This window comes from Cucumis sativus, chromosome 6, assembly GCF_000004075.3.
Source record: "Cucumis sativus cultivar 9930 chromosome 6, Cucumber_9930_V3, whole genome shotgun sequence".
In the NCBI taxonomy this organism is placed as follows: domain Eukaryota; kingdom Viridiplantae; phylum Streptophyta; class Magnoliopsida; order Cucurbitales; family Cucurbitaceae; genus Cucumis; species Cucumis sativus.
This window is the reverse complement of record NC_026660.2, coordinates 18,151,044-18,165,488: the sequence shown is the minus strand read 5'-3', so window position 1 is coordinate 18,165,488 and position 14,445 is coordinate 18,151,044. Positions and strand designations below refer to the sequence as shown.

General features: G+C 29.7%; 1 protein-coding gene across 1 annotated transcript; it reads left to right on the top strand.

The window, feature by feature from the left end:
* Window positions 1-11,862: 11,862 nt before the first annotated feature.
* LOC101204064 (ankyrin repeat-containing protein ITN1) lies at window positions 11,863-13,760 on the top strand. Its single transcript, XM_004144225.3, has 2 exons — window positions 11,863-12,531; window positions 12,626-13,760. The coding sequence occupies exons 1-2, from the start codon at window positions 11,938-11,940 to the stop codon at window positions 13,460-13,462; spliced, it is 1,431 nt and encodes a 476-aa protein (XP_004144273.1). The 5' UTR covers window positions 11,863-11,937; the 3' UTR covers window positions 13,463-13,760.
* Window positions 13,761-14,445: the final 685 nt, after the last annotated feature.

The window sequence follows — 14,445 nt, the reverse complement described above, 5'->3', positions numbered from 1 at the left end:
CATTATTGTTTAAGACATTACCATTATTGTAGTGTATCTTCTTCTGGTCAGACACCCTTTTTGACTTTATATTTTGAATTTTGTTTGATTTTAGTTATCTTTTCCTACTTTTAATAAATCTTAAATTATCTAAAAAACATTTTTAACAAACTTCAAAGTATATGAATCAATATAAAATTGAACAAATTTAAAGCATATGAATCTAAATAATATTTTAGTCTTCCATAAATTGTGTCCAGGAAAAAAAAATGTTTTATTAATACACAAGAATATTTTATTTGCTCCTTACTCGTTAATTAGATTAGTATAAAGGACAATCCTATTAAAAACTATGATATATTAAGTTCATTTGTTTATTAGTAAAACACTTTTTACAATTAAATATTATTGTTTTAATTTCTTTAAACATAAATATCATTCTATTTGACCACGAAAATGAATCTGCATAGTTCATTAAGTTCATGAGTATTGTTCATCAAAGAAAAATGCATAGGTCAGAAGCCTCTTATATTTATGACCTCATTTTCCCACTTACGTATTTCCACCAAACTTCTTATATTCCCTTTAATTGATAGGATGCAATGCAAGTCAAGAAAGCCCAAGTGGTTCATCTTGAAAATCATAAAAATGACTTAGGCAATGACTTTGATTTTAAATCAGTTGGCAAATTTGAACACTGAATTACATTTTGTTTTTTAACTGGTGGTTTGTTTGTTCTTGGAATTTTTGAGAAACTTTTCATGTACTCAAGCAACTTCTTCAATCTTCAACCCACGTTTTACTTAAATCCATCCAATGTTTTTCAACTTATTATTGTACAAGTGTGTTTGGAACCAAACGTGAATTGGAATAAAGTGAAGAAAAAAATTTGTTTTTGTTTTCTATCAACAAAAAAAAAATGGAACTTATATGTTAGTAGAGAGTAGAGAAAGAATATGATAATTATGAAACCAAATAACAAATCACAATTGAAGTTTATTAACTCAAAACTTAAAACTGAAAGCAAATTACATCCAAAAGTTCATTGACTCAAAACTTAACAAAATTAAACAAACAATCCCCGGTAAACCAATGGTTGTTGCGTCAATAACGGTGAGTTTGTTCTTTAACTTGTGAAATGATGAAGCAGACAATGGTTTGGTAAGAATATCTATAACTTGTTGTAACGCTAGAAGATGACATACAAATATTTTTTCTTCTTAACCAAATCTCGAACAAAGTAAATATCAAGTTCAACGTGTTTCATTTTTTAGTGCAATATGGGATTAGCACTTAAGTGGACTGCACTCAAATTATCACACCACAAAATAGGAGGATGAGGTATAGTGATGCATGAGTTAACTAATAGAGAACGAATCCATACTAATTCAGTAGCAAGTAAAGCAAGACATCTGTATTCAGCTTCAGTACTAAATCTAGATATAATGGATTGTTTCTTTGATCCCCAAGATACTAATTGTTACCAAAGTAAACACAATAGCCTGATGTGGACTGTCTATCGTTGGGATCAGAAGCTCAATCAGCATCAACAAAATAAACAAGTGATAAGTTATTAGTACGTCTAAGCCATAAACCATGAGATAAAGCACCTTTGGGGTATCTTAGAATGTGTTTTACATGTTGCCAATGAGCAATTTTAGGAGAAAGCATAAATTGACATGTTTTGTTCACACTATATGATATCCCAAAATGTGTAAAAGTGGCATATTTTAATGCATCAACAGTACTATGATACATATAGACATCATGAAAGTCTTCACCTTGATGAGCAAAAAGTAATGGCCCACTTACCATCGGAGTGGAGATTGGTTTTGCCTCAATCCTTTATGTCTTCTGCAATAGATCAGTAATGTATTTTGTTTGAGATAAAAACATACCTCCATTAGTAGGATACGATACTTCCACTCCAAGAAAATAACTGAGTGTCCCAAGGTTTTTAAGAGCAAAGTTACTGTTTAAAGACTTAATCAAATCATCCAAGATTTTATCATAATTTTCCATGATAATCAGATCATCAACATATACCAGAATATATCAACATGAAGTAGGAGTTATTCTAATTAACAAAGATGGGTCAGCTTTAGATGTTTTAAAGCCTAAGGTATGTAAGCTACAACTTAACTTTTCATACCATGCCCGAGGTGCTTGTTTTAGCCCATAGATAGATATCTTTAGATGACAAACAAGAGGATGATGTGCTTTTAGATGCTCCATGTAAACATTTTCTTCTAATTCACCATGTAAAAACACGTTATTAACATCAAGCTGCTTTATCATCATTTCATAATAGAAATAGTTAGAAGCATATGTATTGTAACTAGTTTCACAATAGGACTAAACGTCTCATTGTAATCTATGTTCGGTGTTCGATGAAACCCTTTAGCAACTAAGCGAGCTTTATATCTAACAATTAACCCATCCGAGTTTCTTTTGATTTTAAAAACTCATTTACAGCCAACACAGTACATTTTTTGATTTTCCTGTTTCTGAGTGAGACTCCATGTGTTATTTTGTTTTAAAGCTTTAAAATCTTCTTCCATAGCTTTCCTCCAGTGAGGACGCTTTAAAGCTTCTTTAGCTTTAGTCTCAGTATAATCAATTAAGAAAGGTTTAGGTTTATAAATACCACTTTTGCTCCGAGTTACCATTGGATGAGTATTGAGATTTAAGGATTGATCTGTATTGGTAGAGTCATCTTGGGTCTGTGATGATATTTGCTTATTCTCACGGTCTCCTCTTGGTAACTCATCTCCATATTGTTCCTGACTTCCTGTTTCTAAGGGATACACAGCAGTAGAATTCAAATTATCATTATTATCAGTGAATGTATTAGTGTGTTGCCTCTCTTCATTATGATTCATTGTTGGCTTATGGACTATGGACTGGATTGGAGTAGCCAAGACACTTTTTGTTGATAAAGTTTTACAATGAGATGAAAAAGATGCATAGGAAAAGGAATTTTCATCAAATAGAACATGTCTGGATATGTAAATGCGACCATCTTGAGAAAGGCAATTATAACCTTTGTGGGATGAACTGTAGCCTAAGAAGGTACATGATGTGAATCTGTAAGATAGTTTGTGGAATTTATAAGGTTTGATGAAAGGACAACATTTACAACCAAATTTTTTTAGAGAAGGATAGTTAGGTTTCCTGACCAAATAATTTTTCCAATGGACTAAGGTGATTAAGAATAGGTGTGGGTAGGCGATTGATAAGATACACAGTTGTTGAGAAAGCTTCATCCCAAAAGGATAAAGGTAAAGTAGCTTGAGAGAGAAGTGTGTGGACAGGTTAATCTATGTTCAACGTCATGGTTGTTTAGGTAAGCTATGGAAGGTTTGAATTCACTTCCCCTGTCAGTTTGAAAGATTATGATTGGTCGGCCAAGTTGTTTTTCAATGAATGTTTTGAATTTTTGAAAGGCTACAAATGCATCAAACTTAGATTGAAGAAAATAAATCCAAGTATATCTACTATATGCATCAACAAAACTAATATAATATACGCAGCCATTTTTAGATAGGTTAAAAGCAGGGTCCCAAAAATCACATACAATGAGTTGTAAAGGATATATATATTCAGTATTTGAAGTAGGAAAGGGAAGAGCATGATGTTTTCTAGAGCACATGCTTCACATAAATTCATTTTATTCATACTGATATTGGCATTATAAACATTTTTCAAGGCATTTCGGATAACATTTGAGTGAGGATGACTTAATCTCTTATGCCAAATATCAATATCATTCACATGATAATTATGTAAGACAATACTTAAAGCAATAGGACTAGTATTAGATTCAAATTTCAAAAAACTTGGAGAAGATGATTTGAGGCTAAACTTGTATACACCATTACAGAGGTGTCCTTGGAGAAGAATTTGGCCAGTTCCCTGATCCTTCACATAACAAACAGCGGGATGAAATTCAAAAAAAACTTTGTAATGGAGGAGATATGAAGTAAATTTTCCAGAACCAAAGATTTTGAAGGAATAAATGATGAATTAAATTAAAATGCAAAGAACCATAATAAAGTATTGGCAAACCTGACCCATTTACTGCATATATCTGATTTCCTCCATTATAATCAGCTCCAGTGGATAGATTACTCAAGCTGTGTGTTAAGTGGTTTGTAGCTCCAGAGTCAGGGTACCAATTAGAATCAATATTCATATCAGGAGCAGCAATCATGGCAGCCATCTGTGGATTGTAAGAATTATTAGTATATGAAGGTGTAGATGAGTTTGGAGAGAAACCTGAATTATTTCTTGGAGCATATCGAAAGTAGCATCGATCAACAATGTGACCGAATTTTGTACAAATTTGACACCGAGGTTTGTTTCTGTTTCCTCTTCCTCCTCTATTTGATTTACCTCCACCATGGTTCCTCTGATTATATTGAGAGTTATTATTTGTGTACTGAAAATCGTTTTGATTGCCTCAGTTGCGGCCTTCACCTTCCTTTTCTAATGGTTGAGTAGCAACATTTACAGTGGGTAGAGAAACATCATTGTTAATTTTATTTTCAACGTGTGATTCTTGAGTAAACAACAAAGACATAATATTTTGAACATTGGGAAGTCAATACGAACAGAGATAACTGATATCATAGATTGATATTTTGATCCGATCATCAGTAGAAACAAGTTGGGAAAGGAAATTATCAACTTACAATTACAATTGTTTAATATTTGGCTATGCATTTCCCAAAAGATACACTAAGAACCAAATTATCACTATGCATTTTTAATATTTGACAACATTATTGTTTGAGAAATTACAATTCTTAGTGTATCTTTTCTTCACTATTTTGGTTTTTATATTGTAAAATTTGACCGATTTTAGTTGATCATGTCCATTGTTTAACTTCTTTTTCTTTTTTATCTTTTCGTACTTTCATTAATCTGTTTTTAACCTACTTTAAAGTATATAAATCAAAAGAAAATTTAACAAACTTCAAAGTATATGAATTTAAATAATATTTTAGTCTTTTTTGTAAATTGTGCAAGAAAAATGTTTTACAATAAAATATTTTAGTCTTTTTTGTAAATTGTCCATCAAGGACAAGCCTTATTAAAGAACTTTTTACAATAAAATATTGTTTTTTTTATAAAAAAAACATATGATATCACTCTATTTGTTTGACAGAATTGGTGGAATCTCATTTTAAACGAAAAATAAATTTGGAATAGTTCATGATATATCAAGATCATCATATATAACTTGTACAAAGGTTAAATCCTACGTTCAACATGTTGTCAAATATTAAAAATGCATAGGTCAGCAGCCTTATATTGTATGATATCATCCAATCATTTTCCCATTTACGTAGTCCACCCAACTTCGTATATTCCCTTTATAATTGATAGGATGCATGCAATGCAAGTCAAGAAAGCCAAGTGGTTCATCTTGAAAATGAACTAAAAGTGACTTAGGCAATGACTTTTATTTTAAACCAGTTGGCAAATTTGAACAATTAATTGCCATTTTCTTTTAGTTGGTTTGTTTGTTCTTGGAAAATTGAAAAACTTTTCATGTCAAGCAACTTCAAGAAAAATTGTGATTTATCCAATGTTTTTCAACTTCATATATACAAGTGGTTTTTCAACTTCTTATGTATAAGTGGTTTTTCAACTTACCATATACAAGTATATTTCTTTTTGTTTTCTACTAAATTTATTCTTCTTAAAAATAATTTTTGGACTGCAAACCAAAATCCAGTTAAAGTGATTTATTAATAATATATGTTTGTTTAGTCTACGAGGAAAAACAATTAACCGTTAAATATAATGATTCAAATTTCATAACACTCATGAAATAAGCATTAATATTTTTCTAAACTTAATTTAAAAAACATAAGTAATGTAAATATGAATACAAATTAAATAGTTGAAAGGACCGTATACATTATCAATTAAATTCAAAGCATTCCACGTACCAAAAAAAGTGAGAAGTAGAAAGTAGGAGAAAGGTGACTATGGAACCAAATAACCAACTAAAAAGTTTATTAACTCGAAACTTAAAACGAAGAGAATTACATTATTGAAATTTATTGACAAATTAAACAAATTACATTGAATTTTTTTTCCCCTAATGAAGGAAATGCAAGATAAAAACATAGGAAAATGATACATAACTCACAAGAATTTCTTGAGTAGGCAGTAAAGTAGAACAATTGGGAGGACAATAAGATATAGAATCCCAAAATATATAGACCATATGGTAGCAGTGAGATCTCAGGCATTTGTTTTTCAGGTGTCAAAGCTTTGACAGAGGCCCAAAAGGAAGCCATCATTGGCGCTATATATTGAATAACTTTTGAGATATATACCATTTGATCAACATCAAATTTAACTGGATCAATGAAAATGCAAGACATAAGGTCACTCCCGCCATGAATTTTTGTATTCATAAGGTGATTTTGTAGGCATTATTGAAAAACATAGAGTAAGAAACATGACTATAAAAATATTTGGTGATTAGCCTCCTACGGGACTTTTTGGCTAAGTTGTTAAACTCATTCCAACATAGACATAACGTACTAATGATAACATAGCATAGATAATGATCCTAAAGATCGATATCGCAAATCATAACATAGATAGTGAACTCAAGAGAACACAAAACATAACATAAGTAGTGATTCCAAAGTTGAAATTAACATCGTTCATGGCATAGTAGTCATGGTTCAAAAGGATCACAAAATATAAGATATACATATAAGCCTATCACGAGAAATAACAATTACCGCTAATTTTAGCATGGCATTCAAGAATTAATAGGCTTTAGTATGATATTATAGTCCAAAGTTTCTCAATGTGAATAATGTCCTTTTAACACATAAAATATTCCATCATAAAATAGCATGTTTAATTATATGATACCATAATTAGAAAAAATAATTATTTACTTTTAAATGTCCAACTCAATAGAGTATCCGAGTAGAAGAATCACTTACCTAATTAAAACTTTTAGGGGCCGTTTGGGAGAAGGATTATCACTATTGGGTTAGGTTTATGGTAACTCAACCCTTGTTTGAGGGAAGGGTTATCATAACCCTTGTTTTAGGTTTATCATAACCCATCTTCCCTCTCTCTCTTCCTTCTCAATCCCTCTTCAACCCTCCATAATCCTACTTTTTCAATTCTCCATAATCCTACTTTTTCAATTCCTCACAATTTTACCATTTCATTTTTTTAAAAAAATTACTCTTTTATTTATCAAATGTCATTTGTTTTTTTAATTAATTTAATAATCTTTAAAAAATTGTTTTTTAATTTATTTTATTTACGAAATAAATTTTAAATAAATATTAATTGTGATTAGTTTATGTATTTAGTACTCGTATTTACTTTATTATTTTTTATTTTATGTCTTTTATTTGTTTTTTACCTTTTTAAATATTTTATTTTAAAACTAATCTATATGTATGTAAACTATTTCGGATAAATTTGAGTTAAATAAATTTCTAAAAACTAAATTTTATTAAACTTATAGAAAAATAAAAACAAAATCAAATAAGACGATTTAATATTAAATTAACTAACTTTAGAATTCTTAAACAACCTAAAAAAAATGTATAACAAATTTTTTTTGGAAGCATTTAAACCTTAAATGTATAAGAATTTTCTTTTTAAAAAAATCAATTTAATGGTGAGATTTGATTTAAGATTTATTTGAATTAAATTTTGAATCTAATTTTTTTCCAAATTATGCTATATTTTTCCAAGATGTACTCTCTTTTTTTTTCTCTCTTTCTTCTTCCTTATTTTTATATCTTTCGTTGATTTATTATAATTTTTTTATCATGATCCTTTGATTTAAAAAGAGGAGAAAAAAAATCATAATATTGAGATAAGAAGAAAACTAAGAATGTTTTATCCTTAAAAGAAAAGTAGTAATTTATTCAACCGAAACGATTACTAAAAAAAAGTTCATATTGTATTTAAATAAATTAAGGAAAATTGTGTTACGAAAACTAAAACGATTAGATAAATTAAATATACAAAATTTGTGTATTGAAGTTAGAATATGAATTTTTTTTAAAAAAATAATAATTTATTTGCTCGTAACAATTACGTCAAAGAAATCTGTGTATTAGATTTATAATACAAATTTCTTTAAAAAATCAATAAATTATTTGCACATGACGACAACGTACAAAATGTTGGAAATAGACGTCACATTTAAAGAAATTATTGAAAGTTGTTTTACGAAAATAGAATAATTTAGTAAATTAAATATACAAAATTTTGGTTGGATTTAGAATATGGATTTTTTTAAAAAAAATGTTTAAAAAATAAATTTCATAACACTACACACATAACTCTTCCCTCAAACACATCTTATCATAAAACTATCATAACACTAATCACATAACCCTTCCCCCAAACACATATTATCATAACACTACTCACATAACTCTTCCCCCAAACAAATTTTATCATAAAACTAGTTTTATCATAACACTAATTTTATCATAACCCTAACCCTTCCCCCAAACGGTCCCTTAGAGTTCAACCGTTGGTTGCAAAATAATAATTCTCAAATCCAACCTAAAACATAACGAATTTAATTAATAATTTGATCCAATAAAATTAATTACAATCCAACTTTAATTTTCTAATTTGTTTAAGAGGTTGAAAACTAATTTCAAGGAGGTCCAATAATTATATCCAAAATGTCTCTAATCGGCTTCAATAAGAAAAACTCTAATATTAATTCAAACTTTGGGGAATTGCTCATTACTCAAATTATTTATATTAAAACTAGATAAGTATAAAGGACAACCCTTATTAAAAACTATGATATATTAAGTTCACTCTACTTTTGTTCGATAGAGTTGGAGAAATCTCATTTTAAACGAAAAATGAATTTTCATAGTTCATGATAAAGAACATATATATATAACTTGTACAAAGGTTCTTGGATCCTATACATTGAACATGTTGTCAAAATAAAAATGCATAGGTCAGCAGCCTTATATGGTATGACCTCGTTCAATCATTTTTGCACTTGTGTGTGTTCCACCCTTCTTCCTATACCCTTTAATTGATAGGATGCAACAGGTCAAGAAATTAGTCCGGTGGCTCATCTCGAAAATTAATTTAAAATAACTTATCATTCTGAAAAATATTTAAAATTGACTTAGGTCAATGACATTATTGATTTTAAATTCCTTTGTTCGCATTCGACACTGAGTTCTATGTTCTTTTGTCCTCTCTAATACACTATATCATATATTGTTATGACGGAATCATATATATATATTGATTTTTTTACCGTTTTAAATTTCAATATAATTTAAGAAATTTAGTTTTGATACCAATTCATTAGGGACAATTGGAAAAAAAAGGGTTGTTTTTTAAAAAAAAAAATTGGGGAAAATGGATATTTTCAAAACTATTTAGGTTGAAGGTGTGGTTTTTTTTTTTTTTTTGGCATTTGTGAAATGGGTCCCACTAGCTATAAATTATTGTTATTATTATTATTTAATTATGAAAAAAAGTAGTAAAATGAAATATTTAAGTAGGGAGGTAAATGGTAACTTTATTGTTTAATTCCATTTTTAATATGTTTAGCTCATGATTTTTCTTTTAACCGTGTAATTTTTGATATTGTATAGATTCAATTTTTGAATGTTTAATTTTGTTTCAAAAATATTTAATAATTTTTAATTCATACAAATTAGAAATGATTTGTTATTAAAAAAAAGTAATATAAGATGGAATGATAAATTGAGATAGGATATAAATCAATAACAAACACAAATTGAGATAAGATATAAATCAATAACAAACTAACTCTGTGATATATATACATATATGTGATTGAAGAATAAAAAGTAAAATATTTTTATAATTTTATGGAAATATTTTTTAAATAATAATTTGTACATAAATTTTGTTATTTTAATATTTTAATATTGTAATAATTATAATAAAGATATTAATATAATAAAAAAAGATAATAACAACAAGAAGAACAAAAAGATAATAATAAAAATAATAATAATATAAATTGAATGGCCCACTATCATATAAATTGATGGAGCCCACTGACTTCATTTCCTTCTTTTCCGTAAAAAAAAGAGAAAAATTAAAAAATAATAATAATAACATGGAATACGTCTCTGGCTAATAATGCCATAAAAATCACTAATTTCATCAAAATAGTTTTGAAAACACCTTTCTCCTCCAATTGTTTTTTCAAATCACCCCAATTTTTTAAATATCAAACTGTTTAAACAGTCCTAAATTAATTAGTTGATTTTAAATATAGTTAATACAATGATGACTTTTAATTGACTTGGATTATACTGATTTTGACTGAAAGATGAACACAAGTTTAATTTGAATAATGCTGTTTCACGTCTCATCTTGAATATATCCACACAGTGTGTGAGTCCACAAGTTGGATGGGATCCATTATTATTATCTTTCTCATCTCTACTTCCTCCCCACTTGCTGCCTACACCTTTGTCCTTTTAATATTTCTTTCACCCCAATTACATATGCCATCTTGTCCAATAACAAACAGCCAGCATCCTAATTAATACCACGGCTCCAAAACCCCGTTTCTACAATCATAATACTCCCAAACATTTCAAATGGAATGAGAAATTTATCACCAAACACCACTTATGATTGAACAATCTTAATAGAATGGACAATAGAAAAAAGATTATTGAATAGTACATTAAGTATTTTTTACCAAAAGGATGTTGTTGCAACTAATTATATTCAAAAGGATTTGGATATGATATGATTGTTAATTAAATATATTACATCAAACGACTTATGCATTGACTTCCAATTTGGGGAAGAACACTAAAGAAGCAGCCACTAAATTTGTATTTAAGTAGACCTTTCTCTTGTGTTGATTAATTTTAGAATATAATAATATTAATTTTTAATTCATTCCAAATTTTAAATCAATTTCTCTCACTCTGTAGTAATTCGAAATCCTCCAAAAAAAATTGTAAAAAAATTTTACGATAATAGAATTTATTTCACTACAATTTATAAATTACAAACAAATTTAAAAGTTCTATAATTACCATTTTATAACCGTTTGATATTACTAATTTTGTCGTTACAATATGCAAAAAATATGTGTCATGAACTGCTTTTTTTTCTATTTGTCATTTGATACAATTTTCTAAGTAGTCTACTATGTCGTGTATTTAAGTTTCTGGAGTCTTAGTTATTATTTTTCAATTAATTAATATTGGTTTTCACTTGTTGGAGTATTCTACGTATTATATTTCAAGCTATAAATGAGGAAGAAGTGTTAAATAGTATAATATATATTTTACATTCATCCACTAATTTAATCTTATATTTTTTTTATCAATGGTGATTTAAGGTTACATTTACCGATCCATAAATGAAAATTGGTGTGATAATGATGATAGTAAATTTTATTGACTGATCATTGCAAACATAATCAAATTTATCATCCTTACCTTTACTAATAGTGACAAATAAAGGTAAATGTGATAAATTTGTAATCCTTGTACTGTTAGGGATAACAACACATGTAACAAAGTGTTAGAGATGTCAATAGGGTGGAATGATGTGTAGTTACAAAGTGTTAGAGATGTCAATAGGGTGGAACGAGAACAAAGAGATGGCTGCCCCTTCCCGTCTTTGTTACCTAATAAATTTTTCGATCCCGTCCCTTTTATTATCTTAGGCCCAGTTATGAAACACAAATAAAGATCAACAAATGTAATCAACTAAGGTTTACTTTTCAAATTATCACTAGTGGATTTTGTTTCACAAGGAAACTTCCACGAATCGTGATCGCCCCTTGTCCAACTTTGTCTGTGTGTATATATGATAACAATAGCCAAATGTATCCCACAACTCACTCTATTCTTGTAAAAAAGAAAAGGCAAGTAGAGAGAGAGATAATAATTAAGTGAAATCTGAATGGCAGAAAGTAGAAGAGAGAAGCTTAATGAAGCCGCCATTGAAGGAAACGTAACAACCTTGTTAGAGTTGCTCCAACAAGATCAACTCTTGTTAACCAGACTCAATTACCTCAACGACTTTAAGGAGACTCCACTGCACGTGGCTTCTCTTCTTGGTCACCTCACATTTGTTCATGAGCTTCTCAAGCGAATCCCTCGGCTGGCCAAGGAGTTGGATTCTCGCGGTTGTTCCGCCCTCCATTTCGCCGCTGCTGAGGGCTTTTTAGACATTGTCAAGATTCTGGTGCGAGTTGATCCTGATATGTGTTCTATATGCAATCAAGATGGCATGAACCCTATTCATCTAGCCGCCATGAGAGGCCGGATTGATGTCTTGGCTGAGCTCGTTCGAGTCAGACCCACAGCCGCTCGAACTGCCGTGGACGGCGGTGGAACGGTGTTGCATTTGTGTGTTAAGTATAATCAGCTTGAAGCTCTGAAGATGTTGATTGAAACTATTGGAGTGAAAGACAGAGACAATGGGTTTATTAATAGTCAAGATAATTATGGGTTCACTATCCTTCATTTAGCAGTCTCCAACAAACAACTTCAGGTAATTATTATTTGAAAAATATTTCGATGCATCCGACCTACATCTATTTTTGTATCGATTAATTTATGTTTTTAGATACTTTTTTTAATTGCAGACGGTGAAATATCTAATCAACAACAATACAAAAATCCAAGTAAATGCAAAAACCTCAAATGGGTTTACAGCTCTTGACATTCTATCTCAAAGCCATAGAGATTTAAAGGACATGGACATTGCAGAGACTCTCACCGCCGCCAAAGCCGTCCGAACAACAAACAAAAAACCGCCGCCGCCGCCGCCGTCGTCTTCTAATTGTGTCGAGAAAAACAAAAGGACGGGGCTTAGATGGGCCTTTTCAGCTTTATTCCACGGTGGCGATTGGTGGTTTCCGAACGAAACAAGCGAGTGGCTAATGAAGCAAGAATCACTAATGGTTGTAGCATCCCTAATTGCAACAATGGCTTTTCAAGCCGGTTTGAGCCCTCCCGGTGGCGTTTGGGGTGACGATTCACCGGGAGCCGGAACGTCGGTGATGGCAGCAAAAGCCGAAGAAACATACCAGAAGTATCTTGTGGCTAACTCAATTGGGTTCATGACTTCGTTCATTGCAATTGTGATGATTCTTGTTGGGTTGCCTAAGAAACGTATTTTCATGAGGTTTTTGATTATGACAATGTGCGCTGCTGTGTGTTCCATGGCTTTCACTTATGGATATTCCATAAGTTTTTTCACTCCAGTATCACCCGGTATTTCTCCTGCACCCTCTCCACAACCTTTTCAAGCTGGTTCCGTTACCGATGCAGGTTATAAGCCGAAGTCCGTCATCTCTTGGATTTCGGTCATTGTTGCTATAGTGGTGACTTCTTCCATGGGGGTTTTCTTGATCGGGAAGCTCTTTTACGTTCATTCTCGTGAAAATAAATCTACCGAACACCCTGATTCGCCGCTATGATAATATATATAGTAATGCACCTAATATCAGCTGCTAGCAGTCAAGTATTACTCAGTTTTAGTTATCTTCATACATCCTGGTTCGAAAATCAGACGGATAAAAAGATATCCTCTTTATGATTTTGTTGTTTATAGATCGTTTCAATTCATAATAAGAAAAACATAATTACTATATATATATGGGTAATAGCCTTTTTTTCTAACTCATTAGTTACTTATTGTAATTTAACTTCGTGCTAAAGAAACTTCTCTCCTAGATCTTTCATTTAGTTGTAAATGTAGATAGATAAATTCTTGAAGTGAAGCCCATGTTTGGCCCCTCCCTTGGAAACAAGTAGACTTGGCATTCTATGTTTAGTAAAATTATCGGCTTGAAGTAAATTTATGATTTTTTTTAATTTAAGTTTTAATTATCAAATTTAAATTACTAATTTCATTTTTATTTTAAAATTATTACTAACTCAAATAAATTATTTTAGTGGTTTTGATTCAAAATGATTAAAATTTTATTTATAATTTTATGTATTAAATAAGATTTTTCTAATCAAAATAGGTAGTGTAATTTCTTATTATTTTGAACGAATAAATATAGAATTTCTTTATTTTTTGTATATGTAAAATCAAAATAATTGTTTTATTACTAAAATAAAATAAAAATTAGAAAATGGTACATTTGTTTTCAAAGAATAAAAATAAATGAACAGATTAGAATTTTTTTTTCATTTTTATCATTTTTTGTAGGAAAAAATATAAATCTCATTCTCGAGTAAAACTTGAAGAAAACAAATGTCAAAAGCCTGAAATTTTGAATATATTTGACACATAATTAAAAAAATTAAATTTAAGAGTATGTTATACTTCAACATACGAAATAGGATTTAAATATACATTTTTTGTTTTTTTTTTTTTCTTTGGTCACTCTAACTAAAAGACTCCGAACTTATTTTGATTGGCTTAAAAAAAAGTACTTTTTCAAACAAAAAA